The 21,830-nt window shown below is 34.9% G+C and overlaps 1 protein-coding gene across 4 annotated transcripts in view; it reads left to right on the top strand.

Annotated features, from left to right (window-relative positions):
- The window catches only part of TEX15 (testis expressed 15, meiosis and synapsis associated), an 83,969-nt gene that overhangs the window by 38,796 nt on the left and 23,343 nt on the right, over window positions 1-21,830 (top strand). For all 4 annotated transcript variants that reach the window (XM_063610891.1, XM_063610890.1, XM_063610889.1 and 1 more), the window contains exons 4-7: window positions 1,174-1,339; window positions 8,778-9,015; window positions 16,395-16,541; window positions 17,675-17,837. In XM_063610891.1, the coding sequence (XP_063466961.1) occupies window positions 1,174-1,339; window positions 8,778-9,015; window positions 16,395-16,541; window positions 17,675-17,837 (714 nt within the window). The remainder of the gene's footprint in view (window positions 1-1,173; window positions 1,340-8,777; window positions 9,016-16,394; window positions 16,542-17,674; window positions 17,838-21,830) is intronic.

Here is a 21,830-nt window from a genome sequence, read left to right as displayed (position 1 = left end):
GGATGTTAAGGAAGAATTTTTTAAAATAACCAGCTAAATGTCACATAGGAAAATGGAAGAACAAGTTTTCAAAACTGATGAGATTGGCCTCTTTTATAAAGATGTTGGCAGAAGAATCTACATAATGCAGACGGCATTTTGGTGGTCAAAAATTTGACCAGGATCAGCGCAGTGGCTCTTGTCTGTAATCCCAGCATTTTGGGAGGCCAAGGTTGGAGATGATCGCTTGAGCCCGGGAATTTGAGACCAGCTTGGACAAGATAGCGACCCCATCTCTACAAAAAATAAAAGAAAAACTAGCTGGGCATGTTGGGCCTGTGCCTGTAGTCCCAGCTACACAGGAAGCTGAGGCAGGAGGATCGCTGGAGCCCAGGAGTTAGAGGTTACAGTGAGAAATGATCATACCACTACACTCCAGCCTGGGCTACAGAGGGAGATCCTGTCTCTAAGGGAAAAAAAAAAAATTGACCAGATGCCCACAGTAACTTAACCCTTTCCTTTCCCCCAAGAACAGTAGTTTGTGACACAGTGTTTGTGACTCAATGTTGGTGGGAACTTTGTAGGATATAACTACCACAAATAACAGAATCAATTGTATTTGCTCCTTGCTTTCCTCTGAGTTCACTTCCACAGGATTTTATCCTTTTATGCATCTATTTACTACAACAATGCTGGAGATGCTCACTGTCCTAAGAAAGTCTGTATCCTCTTTCACATGCCACTGTATCAGGCAACATCTTACACACATGTTCTTGTACTTCTGCAAATCAAAATAACCCAATCGTTTTCTAATGTGTAGATTGCCTTATCTTTACTTGGCAAATACTCGTGCACTAACAGTAGCTGCCAGGTTTGTGTAATGATGTGCATTGTACAGTCAGAGTTGCAACATCTTAAGTTGAAAATTCTGGGACTGTCATATCTGTATGTGTCAACTTCTAAGAACTCTTAATAGGTATGTGGAGAAAATCATGGTTCATATTTTCACTTATATCAAGTATAGGAGGTCTATATTACTGTTGTAGAACCTTAAATATAAATTGTTGCCTTTTTATGTTGTTAATGAAAATTCCAGTACTTAGTTATTTTGTGTCTTAGAGATACAGTTGTCATTGTACAGATGTCCAATAATGTCATTTTAAATACAACTGCTTTCTCTTTCTCTACCTTTAGTTTACTTGTCACCTTGTTACACCAATAGTAGAGAGTATAGTTTTATACATGATACTCTTAACCAGTGCAGGCTTGATGTAAGCTGTGATCTGCAGTCGTTTTGGCAGTTTGGGGATACAAAACTGGTTCACAATGAGGAACTGGAAAAAAAATTTACTGCTAAGAGGTAAGTTACTATGATCTAAATGTGTTTGAGATTTTGTTGTGTTTCTTACTATGGAGTTTTATGCTAATTCATTTCTACCATTTGAGATTTAGTAAGTTATTACTAAGAAAACCCAGATTATTTTTTGTTACATTCTCACAGTCTTTTGTAACATTGAAAGCCAAGTGTGAGATTTGATTAGTTTTATGTATTAATGTAGTGAGATTTCAGACACCTCCTTCCAATTTTTTAACCTTGATAAATTTTTCAGAAACATGCATCAGCACCTTTATTAAGCAGCCAATTTGTAGATCCCTCACACCTCCTAGATAATGTAAAACTGAAGTCGAAGTAATCAAAAAGTAACTTCTCTTTACTCTTGAACCCAGCCCTTAAGAGATTGGGTTGATGTTTTAATTTGGGAGGATTGTAGCCAGCTGTTTTCCAGTTATTCCACTAGAACTGTTCTTTCTATGTTGATGCCATTTCTCACACATAATTTTTAAAGTACTTCTCCAGCTTTTTTGGAAGGCATATTATTGTCATTTTGATAAGAGTAAGAGCATATGCGAAGTTTTCATTGTAAGCATTTTTAATTATAGGTATAGATTTTGTGTAAGCACAATTTAGCATTCCTATATTTTCTTCTAACTTGTCTCCTTTAACTTAAAACCTAACTAGAGCTTGATAGACCCACATGTGGAACTCGTTTTGGAATGTTTTGGCTTGTTTATTTTAGAATTGATTCCTCTTGATTCAGACATGCTGCCACACTTGGTGTCTGTTTGGAGATTTGGAATTAATGGGAATGACAGAATTTGTTGTGGTATATTGCCTTTCCTCTAAAAAACACAGCTTTGTAGGTAAAAAGGACTGGGTATATCCTATGACTTCCAAGCTGAAAAACACTTTGATCAAAAATGAATTCCTGACACTGTTCTTTGGTTTTGCTTATTTTGGACATTAAAATTTTTGTCCTTTCAAAAAAGTTATTTCTCCCTGTTAGTGTTATAGAAAAGTTAGAACAAGTACCCAGTGATAGGGCCTGTTAAAACATTGTAAATGACCAACATGTATAGGATTTATTGTTTTCTTAGCTATTTGCCCAATTAGACAAAAACTCGTTTGTTTCCCATAGTTACTTATACTCATTTTATGGTACTTACTACAATATATTGATTTGTGTCTCATTCTCCTAGTATATTTTGAGTTGTATCTTGTTTTTGTGTTCGAAGTGCAAAACTGAGTCTGGCAACACAAGCCAGTTTGAATGGGTTTCTGTACTTGAAGTCAACGATAACCCAACTGGAACTGAATTTGGTACTGGGAAAGGGGTACTTGTAGGTAAGAGATTCTAAAATATGGATTTACTTCAAGGGAAGAGGGCAGTGAGGGACCCCCACCCCTCCAGTATTCCCAAATGGGAAGTTGGTGATAATCTGTACCTTGGGGCACAGATCCTGTGTTTCATGAGGCTGTAGTTTTTGAGAAAATTTCTACCAAACACTCAGCATATTAGAGTGCCTTGACCATTTCCCATTTAGACCCAAGAAACATGATTTTCTCAATCATAGAAAATTCAGATTCAGTAAAAAAGAATCACTCTGTTTGTGGCCTAGTTTCACAGTTCAGCTTTGCAAGATTAGCTTGAAATAGGTAATTAATCCTTCCAAAGTTAGGGTGAATATGGGTTTAAAAGGAATGAGATTTAACAGGGGATAAAGATGTGGTAAAGCACAAATCTGTTGCATTAAATCTTTCCCAAATAACTCCTTTTAAATATTTTCTGCCTAGTAAGTGGAACTACTTAAGTTTATACAGTAAAGATACATGTTGCTTAATGACAGGAATATGTTGTGAGAAATGCATCATTGGGCAATTTTGTCATTGTGTAAACATCACAGAGTGGACTTACACAAACCTAGATGGTGTAGCCTACTTATACACCTCAGCTATATGGTATACCTGTTACTACTGTAGACATTATAAACACTGTACACTTAGGCTATGCTAAATGTATTTTTTAATTTTCTCAATAATAAACCTTAGCTTACTGTAATATTTTTACTTTATAAACTTTAAAAGTGTAACTTCTTGACCCTTTTGTAATAACATTTAGCTTAAAACACAAATACGTTGTGCAACTGTACAAAATATTTTATCTTTATTCTATATACTTTTTTCTGTTTTTTGATTTTTGTAACTTTCAGAACTCATTATTAAAAAACTTAAGACACAAACGCACACATGAGCCTAAACCTGCACAGAGTCAGGATCATCAATATCATTGAGTTCCACCTCCACATCTGTCCCACTGGAAGGTCTTCAGGTGCAGTAACATGCATGGAGCTGTCATCTTCTATGATAACAATGCCTTCTTCAGGAATACTTCCTGAAGGACTAGCCTGAGGCTGTCTTACAATTAATTTATTTTAATAAGGAGAGATAATATACTCTAATAAAAAGTATAGTATACTAAATACATAAACCAACAACATAGTCATTTATTATTAACAAGTGTTGTGTACTGTACATAATCATACATGCTATACTTTTATATGACTGGCAGTGCACCACCATCACCACAGACATGGAAGTAATGCATTACACTATGACATTGTGAGACCTAAGATATCACTAGGCAATAGGAATTTTTCAGCCCCATTATAATCTTATGGGACCACCATTGTATTTTTGGTTTGTCGTTAACAAAAGTGTCTACTATGGCACATGACTGTATTTTAAATGCAATCTGGGGGTAGAAATTGATAGTTTCAAGTTGAAATTCACTATATGAAGTTCATTATAGATTGAGGGCCTTGGATGATGGGAAGGTCCCAGAGGCTTGTTGCCAAGAGACAGACATTCTTACTCTCACCCATTGTCTGAACAAGATCTCCTGCTATGGTTACTAGCCTTTGGAATTTTGAGAGCAAGGAATCCCAGCTACTTCTTTACAGAAGGATATACTTGTGCTAAGGACAGGTCAATACTGACAATTGTTAGCATTCTTTACTTTTTAGAATTTAATTTATTTTTTCCTCCACCATTGTATTTTGGGTTTAGATAATTTAAACCTAGCCGTAAGTCACCTAAAGGAACGTTGGTTATTTAGATCTATATCCAGATCTGTTGGAAATGAGGGCATTTCATCCATGTGATCATCATGGATCTGGAGTTGTATGTAGTAATTCAATGAGACTTTGGGTTGTTCCTTCCTTGTGAGGTGGATTGAAAGTGCTTTTGTGAATGAGCGTTTTTGAAAGTATATGTGTTAGAAGAAGGGTATGTATGAAAAAGGATAGCCAAATGAGTAGACTGCAGTTTTCCTAACAGTTCTAGATCATCTTTTATAATTAGCCTAACCATTTTTTGTCCAATTCCACTTGCTTCATGAGTTTATTGATGTACAAGCCTAGTCGTTATTTTTAAATAAACATAGCATGAGACTTGCTTGGAAATCCTGGGGAGGTGAAGTCTGTTTCTCGTCTGGTGGCTGTGAGCAAGGAAGCCTCGTTGCTACCAGCTTTCTTCTTGCGACCATGATGGGAGCTGGATGTGGATAAAGATAAAGCTGTGCACAGCAGAGGGAGAGTTGTGGGGAAAAACAAATTCCTCATATCATTGAGGGGCCAAGTTCAGAATCTGCGTGTGGTAAGCAGCATAATGCTCCCCCAAAGATGTCCACATCCTGCTCCCCAGAACCTGTGAATATATCACCTTACATGGCAGAAAGGACTTTGCAGGTGTGATTGAGGTTACAGACCTGGAGACGAGTGATTATCCGAGGTGATCTTAGTGGGCCCAGTTTAATCACAGGAGCTTTTAATAACAGAAGAGAGAGGCAGAAGAATGGATCAGAGAGCAGAGATGAAAGAAAAAAGAGATATGAGGGGGACTCAGCTTGCCTTTTCTGGCTTTGAAGATGAAAAAAGGAGATTATGAGCCAAGGATTGTGGGTAACTTCTAAAAGCTGGGAAATGTCCTTGCTAGTAATTCAATTCTGCCAACCTGGAAAGAGATCCTCCCCTAGAACCTCAGAATGGAACACAATCCAGACAGATAACACCTTAATTTTAGCCCAGTGAGAGTCATGTCTGACTTATCTACATAACTAAAATAATAAATTTATGCTTTTTAATCCATTAAGTTTGTGAGAATTTGTTATAACAGCAAAGGAAACAAAGTCTTATATCTGGAGCTGGGTGGTATTAGCACATTTCTTAAATATTGTGGAATCCCAATTTCTCTTAGCTGTCAGCGTTTTGGTTCTTATATTGCACTTTGGACCAGCTGGATACTGAGTTCTGATCACTAGCAATCTGATGGATTTGAAAATTATTAAGTTCTCTTTAAAGATCTCCAAAGAAATAATTTTATTTTCTTTATTATAAAAAAATACTTACTTGAATACTTTTAATCTCTACTTTAGGCAACCCCCACCCCATAGCTAAATACCTTGTATGAACTTGTGTTTCCACTTAAACTTAGAGATAAAATACTTCCCAGAGTTTTATTTATTGAACAAAAAATTACCTACTATATGTAGGTTGTCTTGGAACCTATTCTAAATGATGTAATTAACTATGATATAGGCATTCCATCCAAACCACTTATACTTTGTTGTAGTTAGCTTAAATGAGACAGCATGGTAGCACAGAGTAAATTAAGAGTTCCTGGTCTGCAAAAAGATATACAAGATTCCAATTCTAGTTCATCCACTCAGCTTCTCTATCATGTGAGTTTTCTCATCTGTCTTTTACATTTGTTTACTTAATATTTAATAAAATATTAGTTAAAAAGTAATGACCAAAATTAAAAACCCACAAGCAAAAGTATAACTACAAATTCTAAGACTTGAGTGTTGTGTTGATTTTGAGCTTTCCACCCCAGAGCTTAAAGTACATGCAGGGTTCAGAGTTGACAGACTTTGACATCTATCCCTCATTAGTACTGCTGCAGAAAAACATGGGGAAACATTTCTAGAAAATTATTCTTTTATGTGTTTTTAAAATTTAAGATAATATAAATATTATTTTAGCACAGATTCTGATGCTTATTAATGTCTTTTGGTAAAAGAGTACTTTGTATATGCTAGTTCTTCAGATTCTTACCCAGTTATGTTATCAAGCAGGTGAAGCTCCCTGCCTGATTCACTAGAAGTCAATACTATGATACCGGGTTTTTGAGAAAAGAAAAGCTTTTATTGCAAGTAGACTCACAAGGAGACATGAGGTCAAGCTCAAATCTGTCTCCCCAAGCTAGCTTTAAAGCAGTAGTTTTATTAGAAATGGTTTGGGGGTGGATCCTAGGATCTTTAGGTGATTGGTAGAAGGAAAGGGAGGTGTAGAAAGTCCTTGGGCATGCACAGTTGTCTTTTTATGCTTCCTCATGGGTCCCATGTGCAAATTTGTTAGTATAAAACACACAGTGTTAGTATAAAACCCACAGTGTTAGTATAAAACACACGGTGGAAATTCAGGCTGTGATGTCAGCAAGTTCATTGTGTATAAACTTCATTTGGCCAAAATGGTTCTAAATGATTTCAGCTGGTCTTGTTACAGGTGGAGGAAGTTTGAGTATTTCAGTAAGTTTTCTTATATGCCATCCTGCAAGCTTAAGAATTTCTGCTAGTCAGTGGTTTCTTTAATTCCTGGGGGCATAGTTTCAGTTACACGTTACTGTGTACAGAAAAGAGTCTTTAGGCTCGTTTTTACCTATTGTTTCTGAAATGGAAGTCTTGAGCCTCAGAGTTTCTATCATTTAAAATCGTGGTTTAGATCCTGTCGTCTGAATAAATTTGGAAAGCCAACCTTTTATGCAATTTTTAGAGCCAGAAATAGATCAAAAACTAACTTTTTTATAGGTCATTTTTTTACTAACATATTTAGGCCCATTTTTTTTTTCAAATATAATTCTGAAGACATACTGAAAAATAAAAAGTATTAGTAGTATAATTACCAATACAAAACTCCAGGGAATATTTTCTACTTCAATTTACGAGGATTTTGTGGCCCTGGATTAGATTTTTATTGTTAGATTTGTTTCATTCCACTGAAACCCTTATGATGATATAGTAGTTAGGAAGAAGACCAGGTTAAAAAAAAAAAAGAATTTAGCCCAAAATATCCCTGGTGCCACTGTAGAAAAACCCTGCTGTAGGGTTTACATTATACATCTTTAATTTATTCTGTGTACCTTCAAATGTTACTTTTATGTATAGTGTAAGAATCTTACACAGTGATCTTAGTGGTTCACGGAATCTACTGATGTCAAGTTGAAATCAAGAGCAGGAAATGCCAAAAGTTAAGACTGACATTTCCAGGAAATAGAAGTGATCATTATCTAATCAGCCTTGCTTTTGTGGTCCTGCCTACTGTTAATGATGAGCCATTCTTGAAAATAAGTATTAATATACTTATGTGCATGGTATACTTTAAACACATTCTATAAGTGGTGTTCCAGGAAATAAATCTCGGAAGCATGTGGTTCTCAAGAACAATTTTCCTTTTGTGGTATATACATTCCTTTGCTAGGTTCTGTAGATTCTCCATTGCAGATAATCATTTGGACCCTAGTGTCTGAACCACTCTATTTTACCACCTGGTGTGGCAATTTCTGCTGCCACTACTCCTGAGCAAGCCATATAGAATATCTAATCTGCCAATTTTAGGGAAGGGATATATATTTTATATGTTTAAATGGGTTTTGTAATGGAAGTAGTAGAATTGGGGGTTATCTATACTTCAGATTATAATCTTTCTGAGGTTGATTCCTAATTTTCTTTACCTAAGATAAGATCCTGTAATCAAATATTAGCTTGTTTCTCCCAGCTGTTACCTAAATCCCTGAAGAATGGAGAATGTCCCTAATAATTGACTATATTTGTGCATGTGTGTGTGTTTTTGTGTCTAGATGTGTAGAGATACATAGATATAGACAAGATATTTTGTTTAGAAAATGCATGTTTTTCCCTCCATAACACAATTAACAAAAATGTGAGCTCTGGAACCTGACAGACAAGAATTGGTGTGTATAATTCCAACTCTGTCATTTTCCTACTTCGGCAAGATTTAACTTTCTGAACCTCATTTTCCTCATTTTAAAATTGTCGATAGCAACAAAATAAACTATAAAAACTTCTTGGGAAGTTGAGAATGAAATGAGAAGATGCATGTAATGCTTAAGACTTTGCACTGGTTACATTAGCAGCATTTAAGAAATGTTAGCCCCTGTTATTTTAGACCAGGGATGATGATAATGTTCATAAATCTTGGCTAAGTAATCCTGAATTTGTTCCTAAGATGATTTTCAACCTAATTTATCATCACAGTGTAGTAATACCTCTGAATATCACTACTTCTCTTGCTTTCTAACTGTGGTCAGTGGAAATATGTACCTTCTTGAATATTTTGTTGACATTTATCTTTAACTGTATACATTGTTTGTTTTACTTTAGGTCAGAGATGCGTGAAAGTGGAAGACATTGCAGAGAACTTGAAGAACATTTCTGCTTTTTAGCACTTCCCCAGAGTGATGTAGCCCAGATATGTCAGAATGGAATAAGTACCAGAGCATCTACACCGAAGATACTAGGAAATCCTCTTTTTGGAATTTATATGTTTAGACATGTTGATATTGCCTTGAATTATTCTCATAGTCGAAGCATTACTGTAGAAAGTATTTTAATTTTTAAGGTAGGTATCATAAAGCAAATATTAAGTATATGGACAGTTTGCTTTAAATTGACCTGAACATATTATCCTTTCGATATAAATTGTTAGTGTTTTTAAACTGCAGTCTATTAAATAATAATTATATTTATTATTTTTGTCATCATTATTCAAATTTTTCTCCTTTCCTCTTTACCTGGGTGTGCAACACAAAGCAAAAAAAAAAAAAAAAAATAGGCAAAGGCAGCCTTCATCTTTGTCTTCCCAATATATATTTTTTTTTCTGTTCTAATTGACCCAGCCTTCTTTTACTCTTTTGTTTCTATCGTAAGTACTATAGTGTTTTACATACCCTCCTCTAAAGTATTATATTATAATAATTTTGGTTTAAGCTAGTTATTTTTGAACTCCTGCAGTTTATTTTAGTTAATAGTATTGTATCAATGTTAAATTCTTAATTTTGGTGATTTTGCTATGGTTATGTAAGATGTTAACGTTTAGAAAAACTGGGCACAGGGTATATGGGACCTTTGAACTATTTTGTGCATGCATGCGTGTGTGTGTGTATGTGTGTGTCAAAGCCTTGTTTATAGAAGAAAATAGCCACCATGTAAATGTCCAGCAATAGTGTATTATGAATGTATCATATATTATGTCTCTGGAATAAGAAGTATTCTTTGCAGTTAGATTTATGGAGAATTTTTAAAGATACGGGAAAATGCTTATGCAATCATGTTTAACTTTTTAAATTTTTAAAAATGAGATATCAAGGTGATATAAAATTTGCTTAGTTGTTATGAGTGATGATCTTTGGATCATGACAATATAGTTTTCTGTACTTTCTGGTTTTCCAAATTAGCGTTTTCCAAATATCCAGTGGTAAGTGTTCCTTTCCTTCCCTTCCCCTTCCCCTTTCTCCTTTCCCCTTTCTCCTTTCCCCTTTCTCCTTTCCCCTTTCTCCCTTTTTCTCCTTTGTCCCTTTTTGTCCTTTTTTCTCCCTTTCTCCTTCCATTTTCCTTTCCTTTTTTTGTGACAGTCTCACGCTGTCACCCAGGCTGGAGTTCAGTGGTGCAAGCTCAGAGTGCAGCATTTGTAACTGTTGTAAATGAGATTGCTTTCCTGATTTCCTTTTCAGATCAATAACTATTATCATATAGAAATAGTACTGATGAATGTTTGTTGATTTTGTATCCTGCAACTTTACTGAATTTATCAGTTCTAAGAGGGTTTTTTTAATGACACTAGGTTTTCCTAAATATAAGATCATGTCATCTACAAACAAGGATAATTTGACTTCTTCCTTTCCCGTTTTAATGCACCTTATTTCTTTCACTTACCTGATTGCTCTGGCTAGTACTTCTAGAACTATATTGAATAGAAATGGTAAAAGTGAGCATCCTTGTCTTCAAGATCCTTGTAAAAAGGCTTTCAATTTTTCCCCATTCAGTATGATATTAGCTGTGGGTTTGTCATATATGAGTTTTATTGTTTTGAGATATATTCCTTCTATACCCAATTTGTTGAGACTTTTTGTGAAGGAATGTTCAGTTTTATTGCTTTTTCAGCATCTAATGAAATGATAATATGGTTTTTGTCCTTGATTTTCTTGATGTGATTTATCACATTTATTCATTTGCATAAGTTGAACCATCCTTGCATCCCTGGTATGAATCCCACTTGGTCATGATGAATGATATTTCTAATATGCTGTTGAATTCAGTTTGCTAATATTTTGTTGAGGATTTTTGCATCTCTGTTCATCAGGGGTATTGGTCCATAGCTTCTTTTGTTGTCTTTGGTTTTGGCATCAAGGTAATACTGGCCTTGTGGAATGAGTTTGGAAGTATCTCCTCCCCTTCAATTTTTTTGAGTAGTTTCATTAGAATTGGCTTTATTCTTTAATGTTGGTTAGAATTTAGTGGTGAAGCCATCAGGACTTGGGCTTTTCTTTGTCTGAAGACTTTATTACTGTTTTGATCTTGTCACTCATTATCTGTTCAAGTTTTCTGTTTCTTCATGGTTCAGTCTCAATAGGTTGGATGTCCAGGAATGTATCTATTTCTTTTGGGTTTTCCAATTTATTGCTGTATAGGATTGTATAGAAATACAATCCTTTGTATTTCTGTGGTTTCAGTTATAATGTTTCCTTTTAGTTTCTGATTTTATTTATTTGGGTCTTCTGTCTTATTTTCTTAGTCTAAGTAACAGTTTGTATATTTTGTTTACTTTTTTTCAAAAATAATTTTTTGTTTTGATGATCTTTTTGTTTTTAGTTTTAATTTTATTTCTTCTCTGATCTTTATTATGTATTTCCTCCTTCTAATTCTGGGTTTGGTTTGCTCTCACTTTTCTAGTTCTTTGAGGTGCTAATAGAATTTTGTCCGTTTACAATGTTGTTATTGGTAGGTAAGAACTTACTACTGCCATTTTGTTACTTGTTTTCTAGTTGTTTTGTAACTCTTTCTTGCTGTCTTCCTTTGTGGTTGATTTTCTCTGGTAGTATGTTTTAATTCATTGCTTTTTATTTTTAGTATTTCTGCTTTTCGGTTACCCTAAGGCTTACAAAACACATTTTGTAGTTATAACAAGTTATTTAAAACTGATACAGTTTAATTGCAAAGAAAAAAACCTATACACATCAATCTCCTTTTCTTCCCACATTTTGAATTTTTGATAATCACAATTTGTATTATATATATTGCTTGTCTCTTAAAAATTGTGGTTAAGTTTTTTCATTTTGTCTTCTTAAAAAAGATGGTTTGTACACCATGGTTACAGTATCATATTAGCATCCTTTTGGTTTTGAACAACTCCCTTTAGTATCTCTTGTAGGACAGGTCTGGTAACAATAAATTCTTTCAGCTTTTCTGGTCTGGGAAATTATCCCTCCTATTTCTTCTTCATTTCTAAAGGATAGTTTGCTGGCTACAATAAAAACTTTTTTCTTTTCTTTTTTTTTTTTTTTTTTTTTCTTTTTTTCCCTGAGGACATAGCTTCAAACTCCCAGGCTCTAGCGATCCTCCTACCTATTTTTTAGATGTTTATATATATATATGTCTTTCATCAGATTTGGGAAGTTTTCAGCCTTCATTTCTTCAAATGTTCTGTCTGCCCTTTTTCTCTCTCTCCTTCTCAGACTCCCACATCATATATGTTCTTATGCTTGACAGTGCCCCACAGGTCCCTTAGGCTCTGTTCACTTTTTTTTTTTAGTCTTTTTTCTCTCTGTTCCTCAGCCTCAATAATTTTCATTTTCCAATCATTAAGATCACTTATTCTCTCCTTCGCCTACTCATATCTGCCTTTGAACCCCTCTAGAGAGCTTTTCGTTTTAGTTACTGTACTTTTCAGCTATTGGATTTCTTTTTGGTTTTTAAGTTTTCTCTTTATTGATATTTCCATTTTGTTCGTACATTGTGTTTTACTGTCTCCACATACTTAGCTCTTTGAGCATCTTTAAGACAGTTGTTTTAAAGTCTTTGTCTAGTAGATCAGCCATTAGGTCTTTTTCAGGGACAATTTCTGGTTTTTTTTTTTCCTTTGAATGGGCTATAATTTTCTGTTTCTTTACATGCCTAGTGATATTTTTTGTTGAAAACCGAACATTTCATCTAATAATGTGGTAACTCTGGAAATCATCTCCTCCCAGGGTTTGGTTGTGATTTTGTGTTTCTGTTTTTTGATTGTTGTAGGCTGTCTCTGTGCCAAGGATGAACCTGCAGTATAAACTTCTCAGCCTTTTCTGAGCCTGCACCTTTCCCTCTGTGTGCTGATTTTCTAATTTCTCCTGTATCTGTAGTTCTCCTGTATCTGAAGGGAAAAAAGGCACTGGCTCTTTAGTCCCCTAGGTGTCATTTCAGCCAGGCAAGGAGGGGCTTGCAACAATGGTATTGATGCAGCAATGCCTGCCACTTCTGGTTGCCCCTCTGTTATTAACAGAAACAGCACTCAGTGATGAGAATACATATACCATATATTTATTATTGCCCACTCTGGCCCACAAAAATTGTGGCCAGGAACACATGTACAAGCTGCTCCAGGAACACTGTACAGCTGCCTGTCATGGGGCATCAAGGGTGGCTGCCACTGTGCTAAGAACTGAAATTGACTGAAATTAACCGTAATACAGGTTGAGCATCCCTAATCCAAAAATTTGAAATCTGAAATCCTCCAAAATTTGACATTTTCTGAGTGCCAACATTACACTCAAAGGAAATACTAATTGGAGCATTTAGGGTTTCAGATTTCCTTATTAGGGATGATCAACTGGTAAGTATAATACAAATATTCTGAAATTCGAAAAAATTCAAAATCTGAAACACTTCTGGTTTTAAGCATTTTGGATAAGGGATACTCAACCTGTATGCTATTCAGGCGTTCCCCTGGAAGTTGCAAGCCTTTGGTAGGCTCCAGAGTTCCAAAATAGTTACACCAGACAGATTTTGCCAGTGCAGTTATTGATTGTCTAGGTGGGGAGACAGAATTCTGGTACCTCCTACTCCACCACCTTCCCAGTTGACCTCTGAACTATTTTTACAACTTTTCTGAAATTCTAAAAGCTATTCAAAATCTTAAAAATAAGTCTCATAGCAGAATCGTAGGCATCCACAGATAAATTGGTTAAGATTTATTCTGGTCGTTTTTCTTGGAGAAAGAAGCGTAAAGAGAAATCTAAAGGGGGAAGAAAAGAAAAAGATTTACTCTGGTTAAGCTTTGCCAGGACTATTAAAATCACAGTTGGTATCCTGATTTGCATGAAAACAGCTTGGGATTATGTGTATATCTACAGAAAATCAATGGTTCATGTGGCATAACTCCTTACAATTTTTTTTTTACCTCAAATATCAAATTAAGCATAATTTACTTTTATATTAAAAAGTAATAGATAAGGATTTTAGAAAATTTGGAATGTAGTAAAAAGTCCAAAAAGCCCAGCAGTAACCACAGGGTTTTTTGTGTATGTGTATTAGTCATCTATTCATGTATATAGACATGCGGGTATAATTGTAATTAAAGTATGTTGTTGCTTTGTATATTACTTGCTTTTTTCACTGATTAGATTATAAAATAAACATTTTCCAAGCCCTTAAATATTGTTTTGTAATATCCTTTTGAGGAGCTGCATAGTATTACACTGTAGACCTGCCATATTTGCCCAGCAAATTCTGTAATGTTTAGGATATAAGTTATTTGGTTTTTAGTTTGCTTTGTTTTTACACTCTTAAATACTACATAGATTGTCCTTTTAGGTACATTTTACACACACGAATGATTCTTTGCTGCGAATTAATTGGTTTATTTCTAGGTGTCAAATTAGAAATCAAAAGTATGTACATTTTTACATCTTTTGATTGTGTGATGCTCAACTGCCCTGAGAAAGGTTGCACTAATTGACATTTCCATCCACAGTGTGTAAGAATGCCTGTTATCTCACAACCTCAGTAAGCCTATATATTATACTGAACTTAAAAAAAAACTTTTGCCACTCTAATGTGTGGTAGTTTCTCATTATTGGTTTAGTTTTTTCCTTCATTATGATTATTCCTGAGTTTTAAGTTTCTGTTGAATGTATTTACTGACTGTATTTAGTGAATTACTTATTTATATTCCTTGACAGTTTTGGGGTTTTTTTCCCCTTTTCTGTGTTGACTTGTGAGCATTATCTATTGACTAAAGCATATTTTAAGAGCTAGGCTTCTTTCTGTATAATGTTTTATCATTTCACGTTTTTAATTTTTTAGTAAACTTTTTAGCTTGGAATAATGTTAGATTTATAGAAAAGTCACAAAGAGTAAAGAGGGCTGTTATATATAATGCACCCAGCTTCTTCTGATGTTACCATTTTACATAAATATGGCATGATTGTCAAAAGTAAGACACTAACATTGTCACACCATTAACTAAATTACAGACTTTATTTGGCTTTTGCTAATTTTTCTACTCATGTTTGTTTGCGTTCCAGGATCTAGTTCAGGATACCACTTTATTCTTAGTATTGTTTTGATTGTTGAATGAACGTACTAACCTTTAAAATACTGTCATTTCTGTTCATGGTTTTAGTTTTTAAATCATTTGTTGTTTATGGGCAGAAATTTTATAATATTATGTTGTGAAGTTTATATGTTTTTGTTTCATTTTATTGGCACATATTCTTAGAAAACACTTGTCACTTTGAGATTGAATAAATATTGGCCTATGTTTCTTTCTACAGTATTTTCATTGTGTTTTTAATACTTAAATATTTAACATGTTAAGAAAAGAATTTAATTTTTTCTGTTGTCCCACATCATTAATTGAATAATCACTTCATTTCAAACAGTATCTTTAATATAATATACTGTATTTTTAGTATTTTTAATACATGTTTGAGCTTCCTCCAGGCTTTTTCTTTCATTCTGTTTTTCATTTTGGTCTTTTCTCTGCTTTTTCTTGTGGTAGTACCATCCTTTTTAAAAATGTTTTTACATCTGGAATTGCAAGTCACTTGTCCCGTTCCATCATTGTCAATTGCTAACCCAGACTTTAAAAAAAAATTTCTGAGCTATTCTTGTTTGTCTTCCAAGTACATTTTAAAATTAAACCCCATTTTTAAAAGTAGATTCTTGGCTGGGCGCAGTGGCTCACGCCTGTAATCCCAGTGCTTTTCGGCAGCCGAGGTGGGCAGATCACCTGAGGTCAGGAGTTCGAGCCCAGCCTGGCCAACATGGCAAAACCCCATCTCTACTAAAAATACAAAAATTAGCCGGGCATGGTGGCACATGCCTGTAATCCCAGCCATTCAGGAGACTGAGGCAGGAGAATCGTGGAACCCAAGCGGCGGAGGCTGCAGTGAACTAAAATCACACCACTGCACTCCAGCCTGGGTGACAGAGACTCTCTCAAAAAAAAAAAGTAGATTATCTGAAATTTTAATTGGAATTACTGTAATCTTAGAGTTTAATTTGGGGGAGAATTGACATAATTGCCATGTTGAGTCATCCCATTCATCTAGAAAATGGATTATCTTTCCATTCATATTTCTACTTCTTAAAAAAAAAAAAAAAACAGGGCCTGGCACGGTGGCTCATGCCTATAATCCCAGTGCTTTGGGAGGCCAAGGCAGGAGAATTGCTTGACCCAGGAGTTCAAGACCAGCCTGGGCAACATGGTGAAACCTGGTCCCTACAAAAACTAGCAGGTCATGGTGGTGCATACCTGTAGTCCCAGCTACTCAGTGGGGCTGAGGTAGGAGGATCGCTTGAGCCTGAGAGGTCGAGGCTGCAACTCCAGCCTGCACTGAACAGAGCGAGACCCTGTCTCAGAAAAACAAAACAATGTTATTTAGCCTTTTATGTTTGAAATGTGACAGTTTAGAAATGTTTTGGTATATTTTTACGTACTTTTTTTTTGGCTTTTTTTTTTAGGTTCTCTTTGGAAAAGTGAAGAAAATCCAACCTTCTGTGGATAAAAATAAAGTTTCTTTGGATCCTTCTCCTAACTTTGATTGCCATATGTCAAGAAATGCACCTTCTTTGAAAGATACCATTGAACTGCAAGCCTACAGTTCAGCAGTATGTTAATGGTTCATTTGATTTCTTGAAAAGTACATGTTTCACATTTTGTTTTAAGACGTAAATTCCCAAAATGTTAAATGAAAATCTCTTAATTCATTCAATATAATATCTTAAGCAAACAGCGAAAGCTATTTTAATATTTGTTGTATGGAATATTAGTGAAGAAGTTTGAAAATTTACATTTAACTGTTCAAAGTACAGTGGCTTCTTTTATTTAGATATTATATAGATCAATTACTGACTTTCAAAATATACCAACTTCTCTTTTAAACAAGGCTGCACAGCAGGGTGACCATACTTAATAATAATGCATTATTTCAGAATTGCTGAGAGTAAATTTCCAGTGTCTCACCATAAGAAGTGATGGGTGGGGTGATGGACATGTTAATTACCTTGATTTAATTACTCCTCATTGTATACATATATCAAAACACCACATTGTGCCCCATAAATATATATAGTTAAGATTTATCAATCATAAATAATATTAATTGTAAAAAGCAAGGCTATTTTGAAACAAGATTTTGATCTTTTGATCTTCTATACTTTGCAAAAGTAGGAAAAAGAAAAGGCTTATGTATTAGTCATCAGATGAAACAGTAATCTGTCATATTTCACTTACTCTGTGGACCTTTAATTTTATACAGAATATTAAATTATATATGGATTATATATAATCATATTATGATTAAATGAAGATAAATCTTCTCAATGAAAGTATATCCATGCACCCACATGTAAAACATATTACCTATTGTTATTTTCCTAACTTTTTCTACCAAATAAAATACAATAGTTGAGATTGTATGCAAAACATTTAGCTTTTAATGAAAAAATATTTTTTATTTAAAAACGAATTGTGCCTTTTTCTGCAGACATTAGTAGCCTATCAAAAAAAAATTGTGGGGGAGAAAAAGGAATCCTGTACATCTTCAAAAACATTAGGGTTAAACAAAGCAGCTGGAAAAGTTTATATGGAAGTAGATAAATAATATGCAATTATATTCATTTTTTTTAAATATGAGCTTATTCAAGTCTGATTGCCAAAATTAATCAGCAAAATATGAGCTTATTCAAGTCTGATTGCCAAAATTAATCAGCATGAACCTGTTTTCTTCTTTGTCTTTCAGGTGTACTTCTATGAATACAGTGTCCTTTCAAAGCCTGTAGATAAACCTAGGCAATGTCTTCCATATGCTGTAGTAACAGTAAAATTTCTTGGTTCAAAAGTAGATAATGGACGCCTTATGACATCTTTGAGATTCCTCTCAACAGAATTTCCTAAGAGAGCTGGTAAGATACACATATGATTGTACTTGATTAGCATTTGTGCTGGTCTTAAAATTTCTCAGTATTATTTGCTGGCTGGGCACAATGGTTCACACCTGTAATCCCAGCACTTTGGGAGGCGGAAGTGGGGGGATTACTTGAGGCCAGCCTGGCCAACATGGCAAAACCCCGTCTCTAGTAAAAATACAAAAATTAGCCAGGTGTGGTGTCGTGTGCCTGTAATCCCAGCCACACAGGTGGCTGAGGAAGGAGAATCACTTGAACCCAGGAGGTGGAGGTTGCAGTGAGCCAGGATCGCACCACTGTGCCCAGCCTAGGTGACAGAGGGGAGACCTTGTTGAAAAAAAGAAAAAGATAAAGTAGTGAATCTCCAAGTAAAATAGTTGTGTTTTACCTGTTTTACATTTTATAGATCTAGAATCATACTGCAGGTATTTTTCTCAGTATTAGGTTTGTGTGATTCTTCACTATTGATAATGTGTAATTGTAGTTTGTTCATTTTCATGGATGAATGGATGGAGAGAGTATTCCATTGTGTAAGACACACTGTACACTATCCTACTGACGATATTTGGGCACTTTCCAGTCTTCTTTTTATTCCAAACATTGCTATTTTAAATATTCATAAAAGTGTCTCATTGCATATGTGCAAGAATTTTTCCATAGAATATGTATTTACAACAGGAATGTTCAACTTAAAGACAACATCAAATGGTTTTCCAAAGTGGTTTGCATTAGATTACATAATCACTCTGCATTCTTGCCAACACATACTATGCTTTTTTTTAAGTTTTGTTTCTGCCAGTCTAATGAGTGTGATATGTTATTTCATTGTGGTTTTAACTTGTTTTTCCGTAATTAATGAAGTTGAGGATTTTTGTATCCTCACCAAACTTAGTGCTGTCAGACTTTTTCAGTGTTTTGGCTACACTAGTAGGTACAGCATTTAATTGCTTTTGTATTTTGCTTTTCCTCAAATGCTAAGTTAGGTTCTTTTTTGGTAGGTGTATTAGCCATTAGTTTTCCACTTTTCTGAAATTCCTGGTCGCATCTTTCATCTACTTTTTCTAATTGAGCTAATTTTTATTTCATTATTGATTTGTAGGAATTCTTTTACATATTGGGTATTGGCTCTTGGGTCAGTTGTATGTGTTGCGAGTGTCTTCTCTGAGTTTGTGTCGTCGTATTCTCATTTTTATCAAATGTTTTTTGATGAACAGGGGTTCTTAATGTCAGATGTGTCTTTTTAAGTACTGCTACATGTGTCTTTCATAAGAATACTTTTCCTAGGACATGAAGATATTTTTCTATGTTTTTTTCAAACTTTATGGGTATGTTTTCCCATTTTTGTTTTATCTACCTGGAAATGACTTTGGTGTGCGATAGGATTCTTTTAAAGTCCCAATTTATTTTAGTTTACATATGCTAACCCAGTTGTCTCAGTACAGTTTATTGGAGAATCCATTTTCCCCACTGATGTATACTGCAGTACCACCTCTGTAATATATCAGTTGGCTGCAGGTGCTGCAGAGATCTCTTACTGGACTCTCTATTCATCTCTTTGCCTATCCTTTTGCCATGAGCATCTTGCCTTAATTATTGTAACTTCATTAAAAATACTAATACCTGACTTCGTATGAGAGAGAAAAAATACTAATACCTATATAGCTCATCCTTCATCTTTTTAAAAATAATTTTTTGTTTTTGGTCCTTTGCTGTTAATAGAAATTTTAGAATCAGCTTATCAAGGTCTGCCAACAAATCTATCAGAATTTTCATTGAGATTGATGGAATCTATATATTAATTTGTGGAAAATTGTCTTCTTTATTGAGTTTTCTAATCTATTAACATTGTATTTCTCCCATGTCAGTTATCTGTAATGTATTTCAATTTTATAATTTTCTCTATAACATCTTACATGTCTTTTATTTTTAAACATTTGATATTTTATGCTATTTTAAATGATAGCTATTTTGTTTTATTTTCTATTGTTGGTGTACGTCAATTCAGTTGATTTAAAAGTGTAAGATTCAGTAGCTTTTAGTATATTCACAAATATGTGCAATCATCACCACAGTTTTAAAATTTAAGGTATTTTGTTTTGTTTTGTTTTTGAGACAGGGTCTCACCCTGTCACCCAGTCTGGAATGCTGTGGCACAACTTGGCTCACTGCATCCTCCGCCTCCCAAGCTCAAGCAATCCTCCTGTCTCCACCTTCAATTGCTAGGACTACAAGTGCGCACCACCACACCTGGCTAATTTTGTATTTTTTTGTACAGACAGGGTTTCACCATGTTGCCCAGGCTGGTCTTGAACTCCTAAGCTCAAGTGATCCACCTGCCTCAGCCTCCAAAGTGCTGGGATTACAGTCGTGAGCCACCGAACCCTGCCGAAGCTCACATTTTAAAGAAACTTTGTGCCGGGCACCATGGCTTACGCCTGTAATCCCAGCACTTTGGGAGGCCGAGGCAGGTGGATAACCTGAGGTCAGGAGTTCGAGACCAGCCTGGCCAACATGGTGAAACCCTGTCTCTACTAAAAATACAAAACTTAGCTGGGCGTGGTGCCAGGCGCCTATAATCCCAGCTACTCGGGAGGCTGAGGCAGGAGAATCGCTTGAACCCGGGGGTCGGAGGATGCAGTGAGCCGAGATGGCACCACTTCACTCCAGCCTGGGCGAAAGAGCAAAACTCTGTCTCAAAAAAAAAAAAAAAGAAACTTTGTGCCCTTTAAAAGCTATTATATCCCTGACCCCCAGTCCTAAGCAACTACTAATGTACTTATTTGCCTAGTCTGGGCATTTCATTTAAGTAAAATCATAATTTTTGGACTTTTTTGTGCCTGATTTCTTTCACTTAACAGTGTTCTCCCGGTCTGTCCGTGTTGTAGCATGTATCAGTACTTTATTTCTTTTTATGCAATACCATTTCATTGTATAGATACACCATATTGTATTTATCAGTTGGTCAACATTTGGGTTGTTTCCATCTTTTGACAATTACAAATTCTGCTATGAATGTTTGCATACAAGTTTTTACATGGATATGTGTTTTCATTGCTCATGAGCACAATATATCTAAGAGTGGAATTGCTGGGTTATATGAGTACAATATATCTAAGAGTGGAATTGCTCGGTTATATGAAGACTCTGTAGTAACTGATCAAGGAACTGCCAGACTATTTTCCAAAGTGGCTGCACCATTTACATTCACATCAGCAGTGTCTGAGAGTTAGAATTTCTTCATATCCTTGTCATAACTTATTTGACTTTTTGATTATAGCCACCCTAGTGGGTGTGAAGTATAGTTTTCAGAATATGAGTTTTGCACTTCTTTTGTTAAGCTTATTTCTAAGTATTTAATTCTTTGGTGCATCATAAATGGAATTCTTTATTTTATTAGTGTATTGTTCATTCCAAATGTATAGAAATATAATTGACTTTTGTGTAATGATAGTGTATCCTGCAGCCTTGCTGAACTCATTATTCTAATAGATTTTTTTAGTGGTCTTTGGGATTTTCTATATATAAGATCATGTCATCTGTGAATAGAGATAATTTTACTTTTTTCTTTCCAGTCTTTTTTTGCGTAATTGCCCTGGCTTAGTACCTCCAGTAGGAGAAGTGGCAAGAGCAGACATCTTTGTCTGTATTCCTGAATTTAGGGGGAAGGCATCCAGTTTTTTACCAGGAAGTATGATGTCAGTTGTAGGAGTTTTATAGAAGCTCTTTATCATGTTGAGGAAATTTGCTTCTGTTTCTGGTTTATTGAGAGTTTTTAGAGTATTGGATTTTCTCAATTGTTTTTTCTTTGTTGAGATGGTTGTGACTTTTTTTGTTGTTGTTTTTATTGATATAATGTATTACATTAATTGATTTTAGATGTTAACATTGCATTCCTTGTATCCCATTTGGTCATGGTGTATAATTCATTTTATATGTTCCTGGAATCAGTTTGCTGCCATTTTATTGGGGATTTTTGTGTCCATATTTATA

This window comes from Symphalangus syndactylus, chromosome 10 (assembly GCF_028878055.3).
Source record: "Symphalangus syndactylus isolate Jambi chromosome 10, NHGRI_mSymSyn1-v2.1_pri, whole genome shotgun sequence".
Classification (NCBI taxonomy): domain Eukaryota; kingdom Metazoa; phylum Chordata; class Mammalia; order Primates; family Hylobatidae; genus Symphalangus; species Symphalangus syndactylus.
Note: the sequence above shows the minus strand (reverse complement) of the source record. Positions and strands in the feature narration are given on the sequence as shown.